The sequence below is a fragment of the Muscardinus avellanarius genome (genome assembly GCF_963383645.1).
Source record: "Muscardinus avellanarius genome assembly, chromosome: 2".
Lineage (NCBI taxonomy): Eukaryota > Metazoa > Chordata > Mammalia > Rodentia > Gliridae > Muscardinus > Muscardinus avellanarius.
The window spans coordinates 129,007,209-129,032,786 of record NC_137787.1 but is presented as its reverse complement, the minus strand read 5'-3'; the positions used below and the strand labels follow the sequence as shown (position 1 = coordinate 129,032,786).

General features: G+C 37.8%; 1 protein-coding gene across 2 annotated transcripts in view; it reads right to left on the bottom strand.

Annotated features, from left to right (window-relative positions):
- B3GLCT (beta 3-glucosyltransferase) overlaps positions 1 to 25,578 on the bottom strand; it is a gene marked incomplete at both ends in the record, with an annotated part of 136,215 nt that overhangs the window by 68,586 nt on the left and 42,051 nt on the right. For both annotated transcript variants that reach the window (XM_080719912.1, XM_080719913.1), the window contains 3 exons: positions 6,768 to 6,904; positions 14,954 to 15,065; positions 15,533 to 15,609. In XM_080719912.1, the coding sequence (XP_080576038.1) occupies positions 6,768 to 6,904; positions 14,954 to 15,065; positions 15,533 to 15,609 (326 nt within the window). The remainder of the gene's footprint in view (positions 1 to 6,767; positions 6,905 to 14,953; positions 15,066 to 15,532; positions 15,610 to 25,578) is intronic.

The window sequence follows — 25,578 nt, the reverse complement described above, 5'->3', positions numbered from 1 at the left end:
AGTGCCACCTGTGAACCATCAACAGAGTAAATATTGAAGAAAATTTAGGTAAGGTTTGCTGGTGGAAAAAGTAGAGAAAATTAGTTAACAGTTTAGTGTTATAACATATATTTGTAGAAATCATCTTAATGGAAATTAACTAGAGCTTCTCCAGACACATTTTTGTAATGTATTATGTGGATGGATCACTAGATAATATTAGATAATCACATGTACAGATAGCCAGAAATGTTGAACAATCTTAATTAAAAACTCTAGACTGAGCTGGGCGTGGTGGTACACGCTTGTAATTTCCATGCTTGGGAGGCAGAGACAGGAGGATCACGCAGGTTCGAAGCTAGCTGCGCTGGCGCTTAAGAGACCCTGTTTCCACATAAAAAAAAAAAATTATGTCTTCAAAACCAGCGCTAGAAAAAATACTCAAAGATATTAACTACAAAGAAGAAATAGGTAACACAGACCAGAACCAGAGAAACAAGATTTTCCATCCAACAGACAACTAAGACTGGTTCTCTGTGGAAATTCATTATTTATGTTAGTCTTTTACCTATCTCTAAATTGTATTGTTTGTTTTTATTGTTGCTAATTTTTAGGATTTCTAGTTGGAATATTAATATACCTTCAGATATAGCATTTGGAAATATTTTATCCCATTCTATCAGTAACTTTTAACTCTGTTTACATTGTCTTTGGATATACAATTTTTTTTTTATTTTTTAGGGGGTTTATTTACCCTTTTGTTGCCTGTGCCATTGAAATCATATCCAAGAAATCACTGCCAATTTCAATGTTGTGAGGTTTAATGACCCAGATTTTCTTCTAAAAGTTTATAGTATTAAGATTTATATTTAGGTCTTTTATCTATTTTGAGTTAATATTTGCATATGTGTTAGGGTAGGGTCCAATTTTATTATTTTTCATGTAATTATTATTTTTCAACAATATTTAGTTAAAAGATTAGTATTTCCTCCACCAAATGTTCGTGGAAACCTTGTCAAAAATAACTTGACAATATAGGGAAGAATTTAGCTCTAGGCTTTTATTTAACTCCAATGGTTTATATATCTGCCTTTAGAACAGTACTACACTGTTTCAATTATTGTAGCTTTATATGGTTTGAAATCAGAAAATATACATTTTCTAGCTTTGTTCTTCTTCGAGATTGTTTTGGGTATCTAGAGTCCATATTCCATATCAGGATAGATTTTTTTCTGACAAATAAATAAATAAATGTATGATAGTTTCATCTAAAAAAAAAAAAGAAAAAATATTCTCTGGTAAGAAAGAAAGCCAAAAGAAATATTGAAATGTTATCTTTAAGTCATCAAAAGCTTGGTATTAGACAAATAAAACTGTTATGTGAGATTATCATTGTTAATATTGGATAAATTGCTATAAAACTAGATGTCAACCACTAAGTCAAGCATGGGAAGGAGGGATGGGGAGGGAACGGGGTGGGGATCGGGTAGGGGCTAACTGGGCGATGTGTGCATATATGTCTACAAAAGTATTTTCTTTATACCATTATGATGTATGAATACATTGCACCAATAAAAAATAAATAAAATAATAATTTAAAAAAATAAATATATAAATGAACTTCAAAAAAAAAAGAATATATCATGGCCACAAGCCAGTTGCTATGCCAGATGGCTTATATCATTTTGTTTGATTACTTGTCTGCATCAAGAGAAAGAAAATATAGTCTAAAATAAATAGAATTTTGATTTTTGTTTTTAGTATGGTAGAGTCTATATTTGTACTTTGTTTTTCTTGGCAGCAGAAAAGGAGAGGAGGTAGGAAGAAGGACATGGCTATTAATTAACTATAAACATTCTACAGACTGTTTGGTCTGTAGAATGGACTGTCAGGTCTGTTGGTTACTGTTCAGTGCTGTGAAGAGCTGATGATACTGAAGGCAGAAGACTGCCCAGTGCCTCATTCCTCTTCTGTGTTGGAGGTCTGAGAGAAGTGATGGAAACTGTCTGAACTTCATGCAAAAGATTAGTCTCTTGACCCTAATCCCCCTAGCCACAGTTCCTTAATGCTGTAGGATGAATGTCTGTGTCCCCCTAAAACTCATATGTTGAAATATCTCCCAAGGTGATGTTACTGGAGACTGAGCTTTGTGGGGTGGTTAGCTTATGGGGGCAGAGTCATAAATGAGGTGAGCGCTTTAGAAAAGAAGCCCAAGGGAGCTTTGGGTCACTTCTACCATGTGAGGACAACAGAAGATGTTGTCTATAAACCAGAAGGAGGGCCCTCACCAGATACAGACTCTGCAATCCTCTCTATCTTGGACTTTCTAGTCTCCGGAACTCTGATCACTGGAAGTTACCCAGTTTGTGGTTCTTAGTGTAAAACACCCCAAACAGACTAAGGTAGCTACATACTCTACCACATTGATGAGACCTTCAGCTTACCCCCTAGGTCAGAAGATACTATTAAGCTTAACCAGAAAAGGAGAGGTGAGCCTCCTCTGGAAGATGTGTACCTGGCCATCTCCCTTGACAACAGATGTGTTCAGCGACCTCACAAACCTGAGAGAAGGAAGACATGAGCCTGTCGTCTCCTGGGGAACTTCCTCACAGAGCACGAGTAACCCAGAATAAAAAGTCTCACATGAGTAATTCTCACACCTGGGCTAGCAGGGAACCTATAAGCCTGGTTCACAGAGTTCCCAGCAGCTAGTCACATTGTGAGCATGAAATAGTTAAGAGTGACAAACACAACCAGCCAGAGACAACACAACCAGCCAGAGCTTGGTTCCTATATTCTTCATGAGCAGCAAGGGGAGGGGACAGAGCTCAAAGACTAAAGAGGACTTGCAGGATAGGATCACACTTTAACACCAGCAAATCCAGCAGTAAAATTTCGGCTGAATGGCCCTATAAGAGGATACTGGGAGTCAAAGACATGTTCATCCACCTGGTTAAAAATATAAATCAGCCATGATGGCACACACTTGTAATCCCAGTGCTTGGGAGGCTGAGACAGAAGGCTCACAAGTTTGTGGCCAGCCTCAGCAACTTAGTGAGGCCTTCCACAACTTAGTGAGACTCTGAAAAAGAATAAACAGTAGAACTTGAAGTAGAATAGAATGTCCCTGGGTTCCGCTCCCAGTACCGCAAAAAAAAAAAATAATAATAATAATAACAATAATAATAATAATAATAATAAATCAAAAAAGAAGCAAAAATAAACAGCTACTTCTAACACTGAAGTCAATAAAAACTGAACTGAGCCCTGAGAGTCTTTCCTAGAGAAGACAGAAGGTGAGCCTCCTTGCATGACCAGCAGCTGCCCTCAGGATGAGAAGCCTAAGGGTCAGAGAGCAAGAATAGAGAAGGGAGTCTGCCGGCTTCAGAGACATGGCTATGTCCCCAGGCGTGCTGCGTAGTATCTTGCTAGGTCCACTGTTCCTCCTCTAGTCCTGGGGAAAAAGCTGCTGCTGTGCTCAGCACTTCATGGGGCAGGGGAGAGCTGTACTTCTTCCTTTCTCAAGGGACTGAGTTGGACTACAGGGAATGGGAAAGAAACAGTCTTCTAAACAGTAGAGCCCCCAGGGTAAGGACTGAGCCCCAAACACAAGGCTGCTGGACACAACAGGGAAAGAGCATCCCCAGAGCTCCTGGCCTTCCAGCTGCAGCAAACTGAAGCTGGCTGAACTTGACACTATATATGAACTTAGGCTGCTGAAGGGAAAACCACCCTCCTCTATCCCCTAAAGGGAGCAGGCCAGGAACAACAGTGGAGGATGAGAGGGGATGACACCTATCTCTTCTCTTCTTCCTTCCTGTTCCTTCCTGACCCTCCCAGGAACAGAGTAGGAAAGAAGCCATGCAGAACCTCTCAGGCACATTTGGTCCAGAATAGGAGAAGGGCATCCTTCCCTGGAAGTCTCAGGATGAGATATAGGGTTAAGAATCTTCCTTGGAGATTAAAGGCTCCCCACTGACTAGTTTAAGAGTAAAGTATATTTATCTGAGGATATATAGATAATAGAATTACTATAAAGACTGAGTGAAGAGACTCTAGGCTGAGATTCTCAAAACAACTCCCAGATTAGCACAGAGGTAAGAACTTAAGATTCTGTGACCGTAGGGAGCTGCTACATCTAAAACCCACTGCTGCCTCAGCTGCCATCCAAACACCTTTCCTCTGCCACAATCTCTCAAACCAAAGGCTCCCCTGTGCTTTGACTCCTTCCCACGTAACTCAGTTCCCAAAAAGAATTTTGTGTGGCACAACTGTCCAATAAGACATCATATATATTATTCCTAATAGCAAAGAAGGCTTGAAAATATAGAGGGATAACCTAGAAGCATGAGACAAATTCCTAGACACATACACTGTACCAAGAGAAAGCCAGAAAGAAATAGGAAACCTGAGGAGACCAATAATGAGTACAAGATTGAATCAGTAATAAGTCTGATGTCTGATTCCCATCAAAGAAGAGCCCAGGACCAGCTGGCTTTACTGCTGAGTCCTACCAAATACATAAAGAACCAATTATTCTTACATTATTCTAAAAAACTGAAGAAGAGACAATTCCCCCATATTCATTCTATGAGTTAAAACCAGAAACCAAAAAAGAAAAATGGAGCAGAAGGCAACAGATTTGTATTCTTTGATGAATATAGTTGCCAAAATATTCAACACAATACTATAAAACCAAATCCAAAAACACATTTAACAAGTTATTCACCACAATTGAGTGGGATTCATCCCAAGGATGCAAGGATGGTTCAATATACAAACAAATCAACAAACATGATACAACACATCAAAAGAATGCAGAAAAAAACACATAAACATCAGATGCAGAAAGGGAATTTGATAAAAGTCAACATCCCTTCATAATAAAAAAAAAAAACTCTGAACAAATTAGGTATGGAGTAAGGATACTTCAACATAATAAGGCCATATATAATAAGCCAATACCCAAGAATACTGAATGGGGGAAAGCTGAAAGCTCACTATTCACAATAGTCAAGAAATGAAAACGACCTCAGTGCCATCAACTGATGCATACATTTTTTAAACAATCATGTAGCCGGGTGTGGTGGCTCACGCTTGTAATCCCCATGCTTGGGAGGCGGAGACAGGAGGATTGCGCAGGTTCGAAGCCAGCCACGCTGGCTTAAGAGACTCTGTTTCCAAATAAAAATATAAAATAGGTCTGGGAGTGTAGCCCGGAGGTAGAAGGGCTTCCAGGAACCCCAGTACCACCAAAAAAAAATTATGTACATATGTATAATAGGATACTATTCACCCATAAAAAAAATGAATTCCTGTCATTTGCAGAAACATGGAGATTATTATGTTAATTGATATAAGCCAGGCACAGAAAGACAAGTTATCACATGATCTCACTCATATATGGAATCTAAAAGTGCTGATCTTACAAAAGTTGAGAGGCTAAGGAAATAGTAGGAAAAAAGAATAGGGAAAAGTTTATCAATGAGTGCTAAGTTATAGTTAGATGGGAGAAAGAAGTTCTGGGGTGCTAACTTACCATAGGGTAACTATATATAACAATAATGTACAATTTCAAAAGCTAGAAGAGTTTGTTTTCACCACAAACAAATGAAAAATATTTGAGAACATAGATGTCTATAGCCTGATTTAAATATTTACAATGTATATGTGTAAAACATCACATAGCACCCCATTAATATGTATTATCTGTGTGTATTTATATGTCAGTTAAACATACTTTAACTAAAAAAAGAAAACATGGGTTTTTGCTTTTGTTGCTTTTTGTTGTGCTAAGGATGGAACCCAGGCTTCATGCATGCTAGGCAAGCACTCCAACCAGACCCCTGTCCCAACCCTCCAACAGGAAGTTTTGTTGTGGTGATGGTAGGTGTGTGGATTCTACACTGGGAAGGAAAATTTATACTGCATAGAACTTTCAAATGTGAAAGTAGTAAAGAAGGTTTGGGCGGTCATGAACGACAAGGTGTCTAATATGCCATGTGTCTAGAGGGGGCTACAATGCTTCTTATGCCCTAAGCCTGAGAAACAGAATACTTAATGAGAAATGACAGAAGCCCTTTCATCTCCGAAGATATAAAAGTCACAAGCATCTTATCAACTGTCCATTCTCTAAAGAACAAAAACACTAAAATACTAAAGAACAATAAGTATTCAGACTAACAGAGACCATCAACAGCCAGATTTCTCCTGGATTACAACCCAATCGTCTTCACGTTCACACTTCTAACAAAGTACCACTGCAGCTCTGTGGACAAGTAGTTAGGCAGGGCTGCCTAGAGCGCCTTTCACTAGCTATCCCTCCTTGCCTGGCCCGTGGAGGGGATGCATACTGTGCACATAAGTAGTCATCAGCTCCCAACTTCAGCAAGTTACTGATTCATTTTTTTTACTGGCAGTTAGAGTTATGCCAAGAAGCAAACTAGGTCCCTTCACAGTAGTAATGAACGATGCTTCTGTATGCACCATTCTCAGACGGTTATGTACACTCCCTTGGTCTCACATCTTATTACCTGCCTTATTTTGCAGGTGAGTGAGTTAGAGGAAGTACAGAGTGGTGGAATGATTTTCCTGAGAGGTCTAGGAAGTGGCAGAGCTGAAGCAGGAGCCCCCGGGGACCTGGCTCGGTATCCCTCCTTTCCACTCTACCACACACTGCCTCTGGCTGAAAAACTCATTTGAGATCCTGAGGTTCTTCAGCAACCGAAGTCAGTGAAGTAAAAGTTGATCCACATACCAGAACAAAAAGTCTAATAATAAATTCTTACTTGTTCACCAGTGGAATACTAAGGGCCCAGCCAGCAGCAAAGTCCGGATATTTAAAAACTGTAGGATTTTCAGAAAAGGCATAGTGGTGAATTATTGTAGATTCATCATCATGTAACGCTTTTCCTAAAAACCATTCCTGTTAAATAAAAACATAAAGTGTCATTTTAAAGCCATTTCACATAAGAACAAAAGCAAAGTCATATCACTAGTTTTAGTTAATTAAATATTCTGGGTGATAGCACAGATTATATAGTCTATAAATTTGAACAAAGGTATAATTATCACCAATATGATAATGAATATACCTTAATCTTAATATATAAGAAAACAGTTAAATATCATATCATCACAATAAACAAAATGTTATTCATCAGACCATAAATGAATAAAAATAAGCTTTTATAGAATATTCCATACAAAAATACTATGAAGGCAAAGAAAACACTGGTTTCTATGCACTGACGAGGTTTTCAAAGAAAAAATTTTTAAAGTCCTTCAAGAATCAGTGCCTATTTTATGCATTCACTCATTCCATCAATATTTATTGAGCATCTCCTATGGCAGGCAGGAATATAGTGGGCACAATAGCAGGGAGATAGAAATTAAGCAAGTAAATACAGTAACCTACTAGAGCAGCCCTGTGAGAAAGGGACACCGCTTATGATGCAACAGATGAGTGGAGATGAAATGATATCAAGCAAACAAATGTGTAAGAATCTGAGGAAGAGCAGTTGAGAATGATAATGCAAACATCCCTCGAGTGACAAAAAGGCTGATGAAAATCACATCTCCTGTGGCTAACATACGCTGGGCTTGGGAGTCACTGTATAAAAGAGACAGCCAGGAGGCAGACCAGGGTGGGGTTTATGTGATAGAGAAAAGGAACATGAACTTAATGCTAAATGCAAATAAGGACTTCACTTCTGGCCACAACTGAATAGCCCGGATCAGACCTGTACCCCAACTGAACACAGGTATAAAGGCTGGAGAAATACATAAAGCAATAATTAAAGGCATCAGAAAACAACAAAGGGAGACAGAACATGAAGGGCTAAGATCCTACAACTGGAAAACCCATGCACCGGAACCCTCTTCTTTCCCACGTGTTCTTTTCTAGCTCCTGAGCTGTGAGCAGCATGCAGCAGTAGCTGGGAACTTCTGCAGTCATACTGGAATGAGAAAGCAGAGGCTGGGGCTGGAGGCTGCCAAAAACATTTAAGGGAATCACAGACAAGTGAGATCAAGATTCTGTAGGCAATTTCCCCTTAAGTATCTCAGCTGCAAGGGCAAAAAATAGAAAATGTTTTTTTAAAAAATCCCACAAGGGAAGAAACAAGACTCAAGCAGAAGTGCAGAGCTATAAAGCTGAGCAAAGCATTTAGCATACTTGTGGTGCTAGAGAAACTAAGGTTAGAATTCAGGGTCTGTCAGGATGGAAGCAATCTAGGAGTAAGGAAAGTGTGTAAAGAGACTGAATCAAATAAGATTCACACCACAGAAGAGTACTATACTCTCCTGCAGAAAGTTGCTATCATCTCATCCACAGCCTCTTTAATTGTTCACACACAAAAACTCTGGCATTTAATAAAACACTACAAGGCAGAGCAAGAAATAAAAGCAGACCTAAAAACAAAGAGAAAAGGTGAAAAAATGGAAAGCAATGTGCAGATAAATCAGACTTTGCAGTTATCAAACCAAACGTTTAAATAATATGATTAATGGGCTTGAAAAAAGAAAAAAAGATGGATAACTGTGCCAGAGAACCACAATATAAACAAGAGTCAACAGAAATACTAAAACTAAGTAATGCAAGAACTGAAGGTAGAGCCAGGCGAGGTGGTGACACTTGTAATCCCAGCACTTGGGAGGCTGAGACAGGAGGATCGCAGTTCACAGACAGCCTCAGCTACTTAGTGAGGCCCTCTGCAACTTAGTGAGACCTTATTTCAAAATAAAGAATAAAAATCGGGTTTGGCACGTAGGTTGGAAGTAGAATGCCCCTGGGTTCAATCCCCAGAACCACACACACACACACACACACACACACACACACACACACACACTGAAGTTAGAATTAAAAAATATATTAAACAAAATGCAAGATAAGAAATAAAATCTAAAAGGTAAGTTAAAAAATCCAGACTGATGAACAAAAAGAAAAACAAAGAGGAAGAAAACATAGAAAAGCACTTAAGGCAATACAAGATACAGCAAAAACAAAAAAAAGTCTAAAATGCCTGAAATGGCAACCAAAGATAGGATAGAGTAGAATTGAAGCAATACTTGAAGAAAGATAGGCTTAAAATTTTCTAACAGTCATCAAGCCATAGATAAAAGAAGCTCTTTGAATCCCAATAAGGAGAAACAAAAGCAAACCACTCATAAGCATGAAATGAAAAAAAAAAAACTGCTGAAAATCAAAGAGAAAATTTTAAAGGCAGCTGGTAGGAGAAGGTGTTCAAGGAGGGAAGTGAGTAAATACATCTCTTTCCAAGGAACAAAAGCAAGATACACAGATGACTTTCCAAGAGAAACAGTGGAAGGTGAAGACAATGTTAGAACATCTTTAGAGTGGTTGTCAACCTAGAATGCTCTAGCCAGTAGGACCCCTTTGGCAGAATGGGAAAATCACCAAAGTTTCTATTCAGGTAAATGACAGCACCTGAATTATAGAGGGGCTAAGTCATTAGGACAGTAAGAGCAGAAATGAAGAAAAACATTAGGAGGCTCCATTAGTGAACAAGACAAGAGATGGTGATGGCTGACACCAGAGTGGTAATTATGGAGAGAAGACGGTCCAAAGATATTTCGGAAGTCAATGCAGCTGTGCAGGCCAACAAGGATTGGAAGGAAAAAGTGAACATACTCAAGAGTCCTAAGTTTTTTTTTTTTTTTTTTTTTGGTGGTACTATGGGTGGAACCCAGAGGCTTTCTACCTCCAGGCTATACTCCCAGACCTATTTTATATTTTATTTGGAAACAGGGTCTCACTAAGTAGCCGAGGCTGGCTTCGAACCTGTGCGATCCGCCTGTCTCAGCCTCCCAAGCGCAGGGATTACAAACGTGCGCCACCATGCCCAGCAAGAGTCCTAGATTTTTAGTAGGAGCAAATGGACAATGATGCCATTTTTGAGAAGAGAAAGCCTAGGATGGAGGAGGTTTAGGAGCATGCGGACCTCAGTTTTGAGCTTATCAAGTTAGAGGTTCCTGTCACACATGCAGAGGAGATACAGGGGTGGGGAATAATGAACTCATCCTTCATTCCCTCCACACTCTCCTCCAAGGAGACCTGACCAGTGAGGTACTCCTCAAACGCCCTACATGGACTTGTAAGTCCACCCTCAATCTACCCTTTACCCCTATTACACTTTACTTTTCTGAAGAACACTCATACCATCTGACATGTTATATTTGTATTTGCATTTCACTCACTGTCTATCTCCCCTGAAACAAGAATATCACTTTCTTGGGGACATGGATGTTGTCTATTTTGCTCACTGGTGCCTCTCTAGGATGCCCAATATGCAATGGGGGCTTGATAGCTTTCTGTTAAGTAAACAGAAAAAGCCCTGGAGAGCCTGAAAATATAATTAAACATGTATTTATAAGGACATGTAATTATATCAAGTTATTTAAGTTCTGAAAGTTCCGTATATTTTCCCTCTTATCCAACCAATGCCACCTCACTCTATTCTTCATCAGAATACAAAAGCAGGAAGGTTACAGTATATAGGTACTTTTGAGTATTTGTTAAGAGCCTTATTGTGCTTGTAGTTGTATCCCAAATAATTCCCAGAATCCTAGTTTTGGCCAATTCAGCCACAGGAAATAACAGAACACATGTGAGAGCTGTTAACATAACTGTATGCTGAGACTCACAGACCCACACAATCACATTATTTTAAATTTTTTTCATGATATTAAGTCATTAATAGGTAAAAAAGAATTTCCAGTAATAGTCAAAGTAAGTAAATGACCTCAGCTTGAGGTATAAAACTTAGCCCATTTTACATACCGTGTCAATAGAGTCTATAAAGAAAATAAACATGCTGGGTTCAATGTTGCTTTGCCTGCAATTCCTGTACTTGGGAAGCTGAGATAGGAGGCTCGTAGGTTCAAGGCCACCCTCTGAACTTAGCAAGACCCTCAGCAACTTATCCTGACACTGTTTAAAAATAAGAAATAAATGCCAGGCGTGGTGGTGCACGCTTGTAATCCCAGCATTCGGGAGGCCGAGACTAGAGGATCGCGGTTCATGGACAGCCTCAGCTACTTAGTGAGGCCCTCTGCAACTCAGTGAGACCCTGTTTCAAAATAAAGAATAAAAAAATAGGGCAGGGAGTATAGTTCGGAGGTCAAATGCCCCTGGGTTCCATCCCCAGACCCGAAAAAAAAAAAAAAGAAAAAAGAAATAAAAAGTGCTGGGGGAGCTGAGCATAGTGGTACACACTTATAATCCCAGTACTTTGGAGGTTAAGACAAGAAGATCACAGATTCAAGGACAGAATAAGCAAGTACTAAGACTCTCACCAACCTAGAGAGACCCTGTTTCAAAATAAAAATAAAAATAAAAATAAAAATAAAAATAAAAATAAAATATGGCTGAGGATATAGCTTGGAGGAAGAATGCCCCTGAGTTCAATACCCAGTGCCACACATGCACCAAAAGAAAAGAGCTGGGGGTATAACTCAGAGGTAGAATGCCCCTGGGTCCAATTCCTAGTGCCAAAAAAAAAAAAAGAACAGACCAGACCTTGTGTATGCTGGCACCACTCTTATTAATCCTTCACTATTAAAACTTCCTATTTCAAACAAAGTGTTATTCAAAACGTTGCTATACTTTGTCTCTTATTTATAGTGTTCAGCTATTATAAATACAGCTATTTTAAATTCAGTTTTTCAATATTTTTGTGCACATTATACTATTTTAAGGAATAAATTAATATATAATCTCTGGGAAGAACAACACCCCCGCCTTTCTTAATAAATTTCTTAACAGTTTTATGGAAAAGATATTATAATCAAGATAAACTTTAAAAGAATAACTTTGACAGTATTCTACTAGTATCTTAGAATTACTCTTAACATCTGTATTTCACCTCTACAATCATTTTGGAAAATAGTTTGGCACCTTCTTCAATCGTTAAACATAGTTGGGCATGGTGGCGCATGCTTGTAATCCCAGCGCTTGGCCTCAGCAACTTAGTGAGGCTCTCAGCAGTTTAATGAGACCCTGTTTCCAAATAAAATATAAAATAGGTCTGGGAGTATATCCTGGAAGTAGAAGGCCCCTGGGTTCCATCCCCAGTAAAACACACACACACACACACACACACACACACACACACAATAGTCAAACATATGCTATCATATGATTCAGCCATTCCACACCTAAGTATTTACTCAAGATTAAAGGAGAGATTCCAGTAAAATGGTGGAAAGGGATTGGGGGAGGGAGGCTGAGGGGGAAGAAGACTTGATGAAGGGAACAGTTCAAATAATGCTATGTACATATGAAATATTATCAAAGTGTATACAAATATATCAACACCAATCTCAATAACATGTATGAGGAGGGGAAAGTGGGGTGGAATCCAGAGGAAATGCAGCAAGTGCTGTGTGCATGTATGTTTTTATCATTCTGAACCTCATTATGATGTATAATTACAATTCGCCAATAAAAGTATATTAAAATACTTTTAAAATAAATAAAAAATCAACACACTTCCTTAAATTCACGCATATGAAAAAGGATACTATGAGAGAAAAAGAAAGACTTCAAAAAAGATATGGAAATTTATGGAAATCACCAAGGAGGGCAATTTAATAAAGATCAATTACTTTTTTGCTTCTCAGCACTTTTGGCCAAGATCAAGTATAATATCAATTACTTTAATAAAGACTTAATTTTTACAGATAAAATACTGTTTAAACTGCATTTGCAAAGAATGAAATACATTGAAGGAAAAGATATCAGAATCAAATAAAATGTCTGATACCCTAAAACATTAGACAATTATTAATTTAATATGACTTATTTGTGTCAATATCAAAACTAAATTTGCTTTATGACTTTTCCTAAGATTTCAAATGGTAGGGGAAAAACAGCACTTGTTTGAGCTAACTTCAGCATTATGCAATCTTTATTCCTTAATGCTAGTTTCAAAAGAAATAAAGCATCCTACAGTCTTTTTTTCCAAGATGGCAGAGTTCAGAAAAGAGAGGAAAATGTCTCATTTTACCTCTGTTCTGTACTCGCTTTTCATGAACTTGCTTTGAACTTTTACATTTATCATCCCAATTTTCATTAAAAAGCACAGTGAGTCACCATCTCCTGTTCAGAATTAGAGTCATGGATAATGGAAAAATAATCTCCAGGTGAAACGAACACTAGGAGGAGGTTGAAACTCCTTTATCCCAAAAAAGATTTGGGAGTTCTTCTCAAGTCAAAAGCAAACATAAAAGCTTAACAAATGGTTTACATAAAACGTGGCAACAAAGTTCACAGATGCTGGTTAACATCATCTAAAAGACTGGAGGAGACAGGTTCGTAATTCTTCTCTAATTTGAAGACATTATTTTTTTCGCCTAACAGCCTTCTCATTTAATTATATCTATACCTTCTCAGAAATCAAAAGCAGAAAGAGAAATCATAATGGATCCTTCCAGCAATTAAAGATCATCAAAATCAGTGTTTTTTATTACAGTAACAGACTATCCAGTATTTGAAAAATGGATCTAATGACCATGGTCGTCTAAAGTCACATCTACATCAACAAACTAAGCAGACAGACAGAGGTGGCCTTTCATTGCCTAGACCTTCATTAAAGAAGATTCATTTATGAAGTGGGCATCAGGATGGGTAGGCATCTAGTGGTACCAGAAAGGATGCAACTCTGCTTCTTCAAAGTTTAAAGGGTCCCAGAAAGTGATGAAGTTGCAACCTGGGCTTCATTAGAACTGGACACATTCTCCAAGGCACACCTCTAAACCTACTGAGCACAGTCTGGCAGGAAAGCCTTCCAAAAACAGTCACTGGCCACCTCCCAAATATTAAACACTCTGTGCAAGGTTAGGGTTTCAAAGATAAGCAAGATCTAGTTGTTTTATCAAAGACTTGAAAATATGAAAGTAGTAATGATCCTTTTGTGCAAGGTTAGGTTTCAAAGGTAAGATCCAGTTTCTATATCAAATCTGCACAAAATTTTAAGACATGAAAATATAAAAATAGTAAACTGTATTGAATCCCTTTAATGTAAGACCCCTCCCTCCATTCCTTCTTTTATTTTTTTTGCGGGTTTGGGGATGGAACCCAGGGGCATTTGACCTCGGAGCTACTCCCCTTGCCCAATTTTTTATCCTTTATTTTGAAACAGGGTCTCACTGAGTTACAGAGGGGCTCACTAAGTAGTAGCTGAGGCTGTCCGCTTACCACGATCCTCCGGTCTCAGCCTCCCAAATGCTGGGATTACAAGCATGCACCACCACGCCCGGCTTCCTCCATTCCTTCTCAAACAGTGTTTTGTTTTTTTTTTTTTGTTTTTTGTTTTTTGTTTTTTTCCTGTCTGGACATCCTCTTCTTCACCTGTTAACTCCTTCTACAGAACTTGAATCAAGCCTCATTTTCTGCCCTGACCTTCCCAGATTAGGTTCAATGACCCTGTTATATGTTTATAACAGCCTCATGTGCTTTCCTTATTATAGAAATCTAAGTTTTAAGTGATTCTTGACTAGCTCATCATACCCTGTTCTCCTGTACCATCCTTGTCTGTTTTGTTCTATCTTCTGACATCCACATTGCCAATACAATGCTGGTACTCAAAAAGGCTTCCTACATAAAATAATACATGTGCCTAGTCTCTGATGAATAAAATAACCAATTGAAGTTTATTTCTAGGGTGAACTATTTCTGAACTCTGCATATAGTTTTTAATTCCCTGAAATTTCTAACACATATAAACAGATTTTTTTTCACTTAAAATTACTCATTATGTTTCACCCCTGTGTAAGCTATAAGCTTTAAAGAGATTGTTTAACATAGCTTCCAGACATTCACCTATTATTTCATTATTTTTCATTTTAAATTAACTGTTTATATTAGATTCAAACATTTCTTAATCAAAATTAAATTTTCTTTGAAGCATTGCCCCCAAAGTATAAATACTATTACTGATGCTGTATTCACCTTGGATGGGTCATATCTTCTGAGTGTTTCTAAGAGTTTTGCAATTTGTATCCTTGTCTCTTCTTCACAGAAGAAAATCCATGATGAATTTCTGCTGTATGTTCCAGAAAAGCTTACGAAAAGAAATAAGTTACTGTAATCATTTGTGTAAAATGAGTTTACAATAAGATATAAAACTGGTAAAGGAAAGGAAGAAGGGCAATACAATGTAAGACAGATTGTTTCTCCTCTTCAATTTTCTTCAACTTATAGAGCTTCTGATTATAGGAAAGGCAGATACTAATAGTCTACAGGACAGCTAGAGTTCTTCAAGTTAATTCTCTCCACAACACCACCAGTACAGAAGACAAATAATTTTTAAATATCAACTTGAAGTATTTCATCATTTAAGGAAGCACATTTGGAAATAAAAGCCATGCATGATTAAAAACTAATCATCAAGAAATCTAGTTAAAAGAGTAAAATTCAAATTTACTTCATTTATTGACTCTGAGGGAAAACACACCTATTTAATAAGAAAACTAAGGAGCATTCAGGTTGAAATGTGAATAATTAACACATTTTTAGTTAAGCACATACTGTGGTAGTAATGGGAGAATGGTCCATGCACCTTCCTGCTTAGCCAGCTGATGAAGGAGGAGGACTCTGGGAAGCTCCTGAAACACAGTGATCAAAGAAAATAAATAAGAATATAATTGACCAGTCCTCTCAGAAATGATGCAACATGTCTACCGAAATGACATTACTCTTTCTATTGTTCTTTCTTGTCTAGTTTGCTTTAGAAGTTACTATCAATGAAGTATCTCTGCTGAACCCATCAAACCTTTCCCCCACCCAGGCACCCAACAGGGCTCAAGACCTTTGAGGAGGGTCTCCAGGGACACTCCACGCCAACTAGAAATGTGCAGATCTGCAAATATGACGCCAAGAGAAAAGATCCCAGAAAGCAGTCAGGGAGAACTCAAAAACACAAAACCAGCTTTTGTTTTATATATCATATATGTAAAATATGTTAAATAAAATCCCCTGGATAAACAAGAGGATACAACATCCAATCTACTTCATGCAAAAAAAAAAAAAAAACACATTTGTTTGTAATGCTCTCAGTATCTTTAAAAGTACTTAAAAACACCATAGAAATAAAAAGCTTCAGTCTAAATTCTAGACATACAATCCTTAACTACTCAGGCAACAATAGGAATAGCACAATGATGGAATATACAAATCTAAAAATAGAGAAGGAACTAAGATAGAAAATAAGGCACAGTTTTGGTTGTGGTTACATAAGTAATTATGCAGACATACATACATAGGGAGATAAATATTTTTAAGGCTATGAGTGTCCACGTTTAAGTAAAGCACTATTTGCTATATTTCAAGTTGTTACAAAAGTGAAAAGTCAGAATTTCATATTTGATATACTTGAATCTCCTCTTCCAACAAACTTTATCATATCATGTATTTTATACTAGCTATGAAACTATATTTCTGGAAACTGTTGTTATAGACAGAAGAATTTAAGAATAAGTGCTTAAGTATTTGAAGTATTAGGACACTGACATGGCTTCTATGCCAGTCTTCAAGCTCATACATATTTATTATTTAAGAAGAAGAGAATGACTTTAATATAAATCTTTGGAATTGAATGACAAATAAACCTCATTTCTTTTATGTAATATTTATTTCAACTTCCATAAACAAATATGAAATGTAAAAATAGTAATTAAGAGCCGGGCATGGTGGCACACGCTTGTAATCCCCACGCTTGGGAGGCTGAGACAGGAGGATCAGGCAGGTTTGAAGCCAGCCTCAGCTACTTAGTGAGGCTCTCAGCAACTTAGTGAGACCCTGTTTCCAAATAAAGTATAAAATGGGTCTGAGAGTATAGCCCGGAGGTAGAAAGCCTCTGGGTTCCACCCCCATTACCACACATACACACACACACACACACAAAAAAAAAAAAAAATAGTAATTAAAGGTTAAATTAGACAATGTGGCATTTTAGAAAAAAGCAAACTTACAGGCTGAATTAGCAACTCGCCAAGAAAGTACAATATAAATAATTCAGGCCCTTTCTACTGTCATTTCTGAATTATGCAGTAATTTTCATTATCTTTTTAAGTTGCAATACATACACACACACATACACATATTCATGAAGCATTATTTAAAAGCAAAATGTCCTATGTAAAGAAACTAAGGATATTACTATTTCCAAAAAACTGAAATAATTATGGGTAAATATTAGTGTGAAGTAGTCAAGAAAATATAGAAATACTTTTTAAAGTTTTACATAAAAATAAGTTCTAATGAATTACAATGTGGCAATTAAAGTCATGATGAAACTTTATAACAATGGAAATGTGTTTATGCTAAATGGAAAAAACAAGCTTAGAACAATAAAACAAATTCATATATAAACAGAGACTGAGAGAAACCGAAAATGAAAATATTTGTGTCAAGATGATAGAATAATCAGAGATGTCTCAGAAATATTTTAGTGTGATGTGAAACTAGTATAACAATAAAAAAAAAGAAATCCCTTAGTAGAGTTAAATATACTAATTTATCTTTAGAAACTGATGGAAATTTCATGCACCTCAAAACTTTACTTTCAAACAAGTATCACATGTCCTAGTTGTAGAATATACATGTTCACAGATATTAACTGGCTTCCTTTGATGGCTTCAAAGGTGCGTTCCTGGTTGAAACCAAGAGACAAGCGTATGAGTGGATTTCCACAACAATAAAAATGTGGCAAAGATTTAACCAACAACAAAAAAGGGGTAATCGTAGACCAAAGTAAGCCCTATGGATTATTAGTGAATCATTCCTGGCATCTACCAGTTTTTTTGTTTACTAGATTGTACGGTGGATTTCTTTTTTTTTTAAGAAGTTTATTATAAAGATAGAAATACAGCCCCCTTGTGACTCGAAATGAATACACCCTGTACAGTGGATTTCATATTTGCTTCAGTTCGTAAACACAAGAGCATCAAGTTTTTGTCTCTCTGTACCTCTACAAAAAAAACACACTTCAAAAGCATGCATACCTGTTTGTAACAGGCTCCAAAAAGGTGTGAGTGCTCAAAATGACAAGTCGGGTTCTACCCTGAAACTTGGAAGCTTAGTGCTGATTTACTCTAGACTAAGTCACGGTCATCTTACTTATAAATTATCAATCTAATAATACAAAAGGCCCAAGAGCTTTTATTCTTCACACACACACTACATGTTCGGATGGACTAGCACCTCCAAGATTAATAATCAAAAAGGTCACAATTTAATTTCCTATCAGATGATCTTATCTCAGTTCTTTTGGAATTACAAAGATTTATGTTTCATCTATTCCTACAGATTGAGGCCTCTTCCTTTTAAGGCTCAGTATCACCAGTTTATAGCCCTTTAAGATGCAAAGCAAGTGTTTTAAATAAGTCACTAGATAGACCATCAAGAATAGTTTTCAAATAAAAATAGCAAGGGAAAATCAAGAAAACATTCTATCAACACTACCAAGAGCTTTGTGGAATAAAACACAATAAAGGCACTCCTGCATGCAGCAACTCTCTGTTGTTAATCCTAAGGATGTATATCACCAGACCACGCTACTATTTAAAAGCTAAAAGGTAAGCTGGGCATAGTGGTGCACACTTGTAATCTCATCATTTGGGAGGCTGAGACAGGAGGATCATGGTTCGCAGACAGCCTCAGCTACTTAGTAAGGTCCTTTCCAACTCAGTGAGACCCTATTTCAAAATGAAGAATAAAAAATTTGGCTGGAGGTGTAGCTCAGAGATAGAATGCCCCTGGGCTCCATCCTCAGTACCGCAGAAAAAACAATTTTTTTAAAAAAGCTAAAAGGTAATGCAAAGTTCTACCCACAATGAGACAATTCCATAATAGAGGCAACATATGGGGCCTAGAAATACAAATGACCAAATGTGGAGAAGGGACCAAAAGGGGAAAGAAAATGAAAGGGTTAAATGGAATTTAAAATTTAAAAGGCATTAAATGGAATTTAAACTTCTCTGTCAACTCTGTCGCTCTGAATCCAGGTCTACCTTTAGTCCCACCTCTGCACCTGCTGGTGCCACAGCTGCTGTGAAGACAAGAGGCCCACTGCACTCTGAGTCAGCATTTCCTTTGAACATACTTGTTCTCAAGGCACATACTCACCTTTAAAGTATCTAATTTTTTTTGTACTGGGAATGGAATTACTATACCCCCAGCTCTATTTTTTATCTTTTATTTTGAAATATGGTCTCACTGAGTTGCAAAGGGCCTCACTAAGTAGCTGAGGCTGTCCTCAAACCACATTCCTTCTATCTCAGCCTCCCAAATGCTGGGATTACAAATGTGAGGTGCCACCATGCCTGGCTTAAAGTGACTAATAATAATTGAAAGCAAACCAATTTATTTTATTTATTTATTTATTTATTTATTTATTTATTTATTTATTTATTTATTTATTTTGGTGGTACTGGAGTGGAACCCAGAGGCTTTCTACCTCCAGGCTATACTCCCAGACCTATTTTATGTTTTTATTTGGAAACAGGGTCTCACTAAGTTGCCGAGAGCCTCACTAAGTAGCTGAGTCTGGCTTCAAACCTGTGTGATCCTCCTGTCTCAGCCTCCCAAGCGCAAGGATTACAAGCATGCGCCACCATGCCCAGCTGAAAGCAAACCAATTTAAAACCAACAATCTAATTCATTAATTGGTTCTTATACATATGCACCATCTTCATTTGGAAAAGGGGCTTGATGTCATAGCTGAACATTTTCAAAATATTTGGAAAATGGCAAGTCTATTATTCTTAATATAGAGAGAAGCTATAAAAATTTTCTATCTAGAAATAGTAACAGTATAAATAAAAAAGCTAGCATTTAAATATGGATTCAAAGTGATGAATACCTAAGATATCATAAATAGCTTTACTTGGCACATTTGGTTTAGAACCACTTTTTTCTTCTGCCTCTATCTGCAAAGAATTCAACAATTTAACTCTATGCCACTGATCTCTCCTTTTGTCAATGGACTATTTCCCAGTACTTGTAATTTGCCCTTACCTTAATTTAACATATATGCTTAGAAGAACATGGGTTTATAGCCTAATGGTCTCATTCAGATGAATGCTAAGTCAGAAAGTAAAAGCCAATACATTTGTTAAGTATTGGGCAAAGGTTCTAAAGGACTGAATTGTTTCAAGCCTGATTCAACTATAATTTTGAGTTCCAACTACATAATGGTTGTTAATAGTTCTTAGTCACTGAACTGAGCTTTCAGACCAACAAAAAAATTACCATAAAAATTACCATCTGTTTATTGTTATACTTTCTCTCATAAAAGGTAGTTATAGCTTATGAAGATAAGAGATGTATAATATGCTGTTTGGAACATATCTGAGACAGATTTATTAGCCTTTAAAATTCAGTATTCATTTATGGACCAGATTATAAGTGACGTTATCATAATATACTTTCCAGGAATCTGAGTCTACATTTAAAATATATATAAATACTTTTTTCCAGATATCTGTCTTAATAACTGTCCTTTCCTAAAAGAAAAAAAATTACATCACTATTTATAAATTTTATTTTACCAACTATTTACTTTGAAATGTATTACTGAGTACATTTTTATAGCTCATGTAAATCTGTTTTAACTAATCATTCAACCTCTCACAAAAGCAGTAAAGCTTAGTGTTTAAGGACCTGATTTCTGGAGATAGAGTATTTGTATCTGAATCCTAGCTGTTTTTTTTCTGAGCCTTGTGTGATCAAGTTCCTCCACCTATCTGTGGTTCTGTTATCTCATTCTCTAAGGAGATAACAATATTCCAGGGGCACAGTGAGCTAATATATGCCAACACTTGGCATATGATAACCATCTAATGAGGGTTAACATTATTATTGGCTTTGCAATATTTGTTGAACCACTACTATGTGCGAAACATTGTTCTGGGAACACAGTAAAAACTTATGAAAAGATAGGGTCCCTGTCCTTCTGGATCTCACATCCTAAGGAGAGAGACAAGCATTGAGTAAGTGGACCTACAAGACGATGTACACATAAAGCCTGGTAAGAGGACAGCATGACTAGGTGTCATTGTTCTAAAAGACAAGGAATTACTTCCCCACATCTGCTGCACTGATCTCCAGCGTGGGTGACTCCCACCCCACCACCAGTGTGGAGAGGAGCCCATGGGGGCCGAGATCCTGGCCTGGCTCCACTACTCAGTAGCAAGGTGAGCACGGGCAAATCACTTGATCTCCCTATGCCTCCATTTCCTCTTTGCAGAATGGGAAGAGTAACACAATGTACTCAGAGTTAAATGAGCTCGGAGCAGAGTACAACAGGTACTCCAAGTGAACTGCTGCCGGGGAGCCCTCTATCAAGTCAGCTATGATTTCAACTATACTCTGCAGCTCTGTCTCTGCTTCAAACTCTGCCCCCAAGAACTAGATGCCACTCTAGACCCTCAGACACCCCTTTCTAAACATGAACTCAGCATCTCAGCCAAGTAGCTCACCTTCCTTTCCTTCATCCACTCATTTCATCCACTTCATCCACCTGTGGTTTACTGCCTTCATCCACAGGAGTCCTCACAGCTGCCCAAGGCAGGTGTCTAGCAACTCTTACTTCAAGGTTTGGCTCCAATGCCGTCAACCTTCACCAGCCTTTCCAGGCAGTGCCAGAGGTGTCACGCCTGTGTTCTCACAGTGCCAAGTGTGCACTACTTCAAGCAATGATTCCACTGCCTGACACCCCCCCCCCCGGAATGGGCCCCCTGAAGGGAGGGCAGGCACCATGGGCAGCCCCTGGCACAGGGCAGGCATGGTCTACAGCGACCCAGGGTCTAGAGAAGCTGCCTCTGCTGGACACCCACACCACACGCCTCACCTGCGTGAAACACCCACCTCCTCTGCATACTTACTTTCCTGGCTCTTAGCCCCACTGTCACCACCAGACAATGGGCACTGATGTCACCATCAGAGCAGAGTTCTAAAGCAACCTGCTTCTTTGTGTTCCTGGTTCCAGATTCAAAACCCTGCATAAGTTCATCCATCTGACCATGCTGGACCACAGATTCTCTCTTCTGTGTGCTCAGTAAGACAGAGCATCTGGCCCCTGCCCCTGTATAGCCAAGCTCTGGCTTCCTCCAGACTCACACAGGGGGTGTCTCCAGCACAGGGAAGGGGTTCAAATGCTAGGCAGCCAAAAAGAGACAAATGTACACACCACAGCCTTGCAAATAGTGTGAAGATTTCATTACTGTTGAACAACCCTACCCTGAGTCTCAATGTTCTATTTCCTGTGCTTCGAGGAGTATACTAAGATGCATGTATAAAAGATGTTTCTAAGAATGCTAGTTGTATATATGGAAAAGGGCAGTTCTATTTTAGTGAAATACTGTGTTCTAAAAAATCTATTTTCACCTGGGTCATTTTGCCCATGCCTTCAACTAAAGTAGTTATTCAATAAGTATTTACTAAATGAATAGATGAATAAATTTTTATACAATAGCAATGTGATCAAGTCTTCAGTTCAATAAAAAAGTTAATATGACTACTTAACACCTGTCAAGTTACACCCCCCAAAAAAGGATTTTAGTAAGTAATTAAACTTCCAATTGCTTTCAGCTCAAAAGAAAGTTTCATGATGGCATCAAAAGCTGAGACAATAAATCACACTCATGATTCTCAAAGCTAACCTTTTAATAAAGTACCTCACACTTCCTCCTTGCCAATGAAACAAAGTTCTAAAAATAGAAAGTGTGAAGCCATCTTTCTCAGGCTTCTTCTCACTAATTGACAAAAGGCTTTGCCAGCTTTCCTGGCTTATTTTATAAAAATGAGGTTTTTTTAATCTAATGAGCCAAGGCTTGACTAACTCTTCTCCAGAAAATGGTGATTTCCAAAATTTTCTGCAAACAAGCAAAAAGTATAATTTATTTGTAGGGTTGACATTCTGCCAGGTTTTAAATAAAGTTTAGACTCTCCCCACAATAGAAAGCAATGGAATTAGAAGTGTCTGTTCTCTTCAAAAGCTATGTAGTTAGGGGTGGGGAGAAGGCAGACATTTCTAAGCAGCTAGATTAGCTCCATTTGACCTAAAACAAAACAAAAAAAAGTCATCTACTATCTGCTTCCCATCCACCCAAAGACACCCATAAGCATCCCTCACTTCTGGATTTTCTTTGGTATTGGCAAGTTGTCCTTAAAAATGGAATCATAGCCGGGCATGGTGGCGCACGCTTATAATCCCAGCATTTGGGAGGCTGAGACCTGGAGGATAGCGGTTCACAGACAGCCTCAGCTACTTAGTGAGGCCCTCTGCAACTCAGTGAGACCCGGTTTCAAAATAAAGAATAAAAAATAGGGCAGGGGGTGTAGCTCGGAGGCCAAATACCCCTGAGTTCCATCCCCAGACCCACACACACACACAAAAAAAAAATGGAATCATAATTTTCCCATGGTTCTGCCCATTTCTCGGCTCTAAACTGTCTTCTACCTCTCCTCAAGTCCTACTTATACCTCCTCATCCCTATCCAAAGTGATTCCCTGGCCAAGCATGATCTATGCCTTGTGCAAAGGCAAAGTTCACATTTTAAAGTCTTCAAATGGTGCCTGGCTCCTACTTTAGTGCTGGGACCTACTGAAAACAATGCAATTATGCTTTTTATCTCTTTTCTTCCAACTTCATCTTATTGTGAAATTCCTTTGAGAATAATAATGGTTTCCATAATTTTAGGCAGGTGTTCATAAAGTTCTGCAACTCTATTAATGGTTATCTTGGCATAGGGTATCCTTAGTAACAGAGTCTCAGGTTCAAAAGTCTAAGATGATACCTTTCTTTTCACCCCAAAATAAATTCAAGACACCCCAAAGAGTACTCCCCCAGACTAAGCTTTTGCTTTCTAGTCTCATGTAACAAACAAAAAATAAGAATTTGCACATAAACATCCTTTCAAGAAGGAATTTTGTTAAGTACAAAAAACAGAGGTCAAGGCCAGGCATGGTAGCACACACTTGCAATCCCAACACTTGGGAAGCTGAGACAGGAGGATTGTGTAGGTTTCAAGTCAGCCCCAGCTACTTAGTGAGGTTCTCAGCAACTTAGTGAGACCCTGTTTCCAAATAAAGCATAAAGTAGGTCTGGGTGTAGCCCGGAGGTAAAACAAAAAAAAAAAAAAAAAAAAAAAAAAACCTGGGTTCCATTCCCAGTACCACACACAAAAAAAAAGAAGTCAAATCATAATTGGCACACCGTTGCTGGGCGTGGTGGCGCACGCTTGTAATCCCTGCACTTGGGAGGCTGAGACAGGAGGATCGCACAGGTTTAAAGCCAGCCTCAGCTACTTAGAGAGGCTTTCAGCAATTTAGTGAGACCCTGTTTCCAAATAAAATATAAAAAAGGTCTGGGAGTATAGCCCGGAGGTAGAAAGCCTCTGGGTTCCACCCCCAGTACCACCAAAAATAAAAAATAAAAAAATAATTGGCACACCGTTGCTGTGCACATAATAGGCATTAAAAACAAAATAAGCTCAAGTGGCTGACTTATTAAGAGAGCATCATAAACTCTCCTTACAGGTTTTGCCTTGTTTTTCTTTTTTGATCGTGTACCTCTTTAAGCAGTCACTCTCTATAATTTCATTTTACCTCTCCATCTGTAATTCAGGGAGGAAAAATACTCGGGGAAAAATGGTATTTCTTCAAAATCTGTATTCTTCTATCTATATACATGCATTTAGGAAACCCCCTATTCACCAATCACATCCCCATCTTCCTGATCTTCCATTCTAACCTAAAATGATTACCAGTCTGTTCCCAACACATACTTTACACATTCTGCAACTGGTACCTATACAAATTCTATAAAGGATATCTGAAGACAGGACACGGAACCCTTGAGAATTATCATACATATTTTAAGCTGTTTAATTATAATACATGTTTAAAATGTACTGTACAATCTAAAAATATGACTTAATATCATGGTAACTGTTCATGTGAAGCCAGATAAATGGTGTCTGTACAAATTCCATTCCTCATTGGGCATCCTAAGAGTATATCTTCCTGACAACTCATGTCTTCGTCTTCCAGAACTACATTCTATTTTTTTATTTTGCTTTTTTTTTTTAATTTTATTTTATTGGTGCACTGTATTCATACATCATAGTGGGATACAAACTTTTGTAGACATATATGCACACATCGCCCAGTCAGCCCCCACCCGATCCCCACCCCATTCTCTCCCCATCCCTCCTTCCCATGCTTGGCTTAGTGGTTGACATCTAGTATTATAGCAATTTATCCAAAATTAAAAATGATAATCTCACATAACAGTTTCATTTGTCTGATACCAAGCGTTTGATGATTTAAAGATAGCATTTCAATATTTCTTTTTGCTATCTTTCTTACTAGAGCATATTTTTTTCTGTTTTTTTAGGTGAAACTATCATATATTTATATATTTATTTTTCAGAAAAAAATCTATCCTAATATGGAATATGAATTCTAGATACCCAAAACGATCTTGAAAAAGAACAAAGCTAGCAGATATATATTTTCTGATTTCAAACCATATAAAGCTACAATAATTGAAACAGTGTAGTACTGTTCTA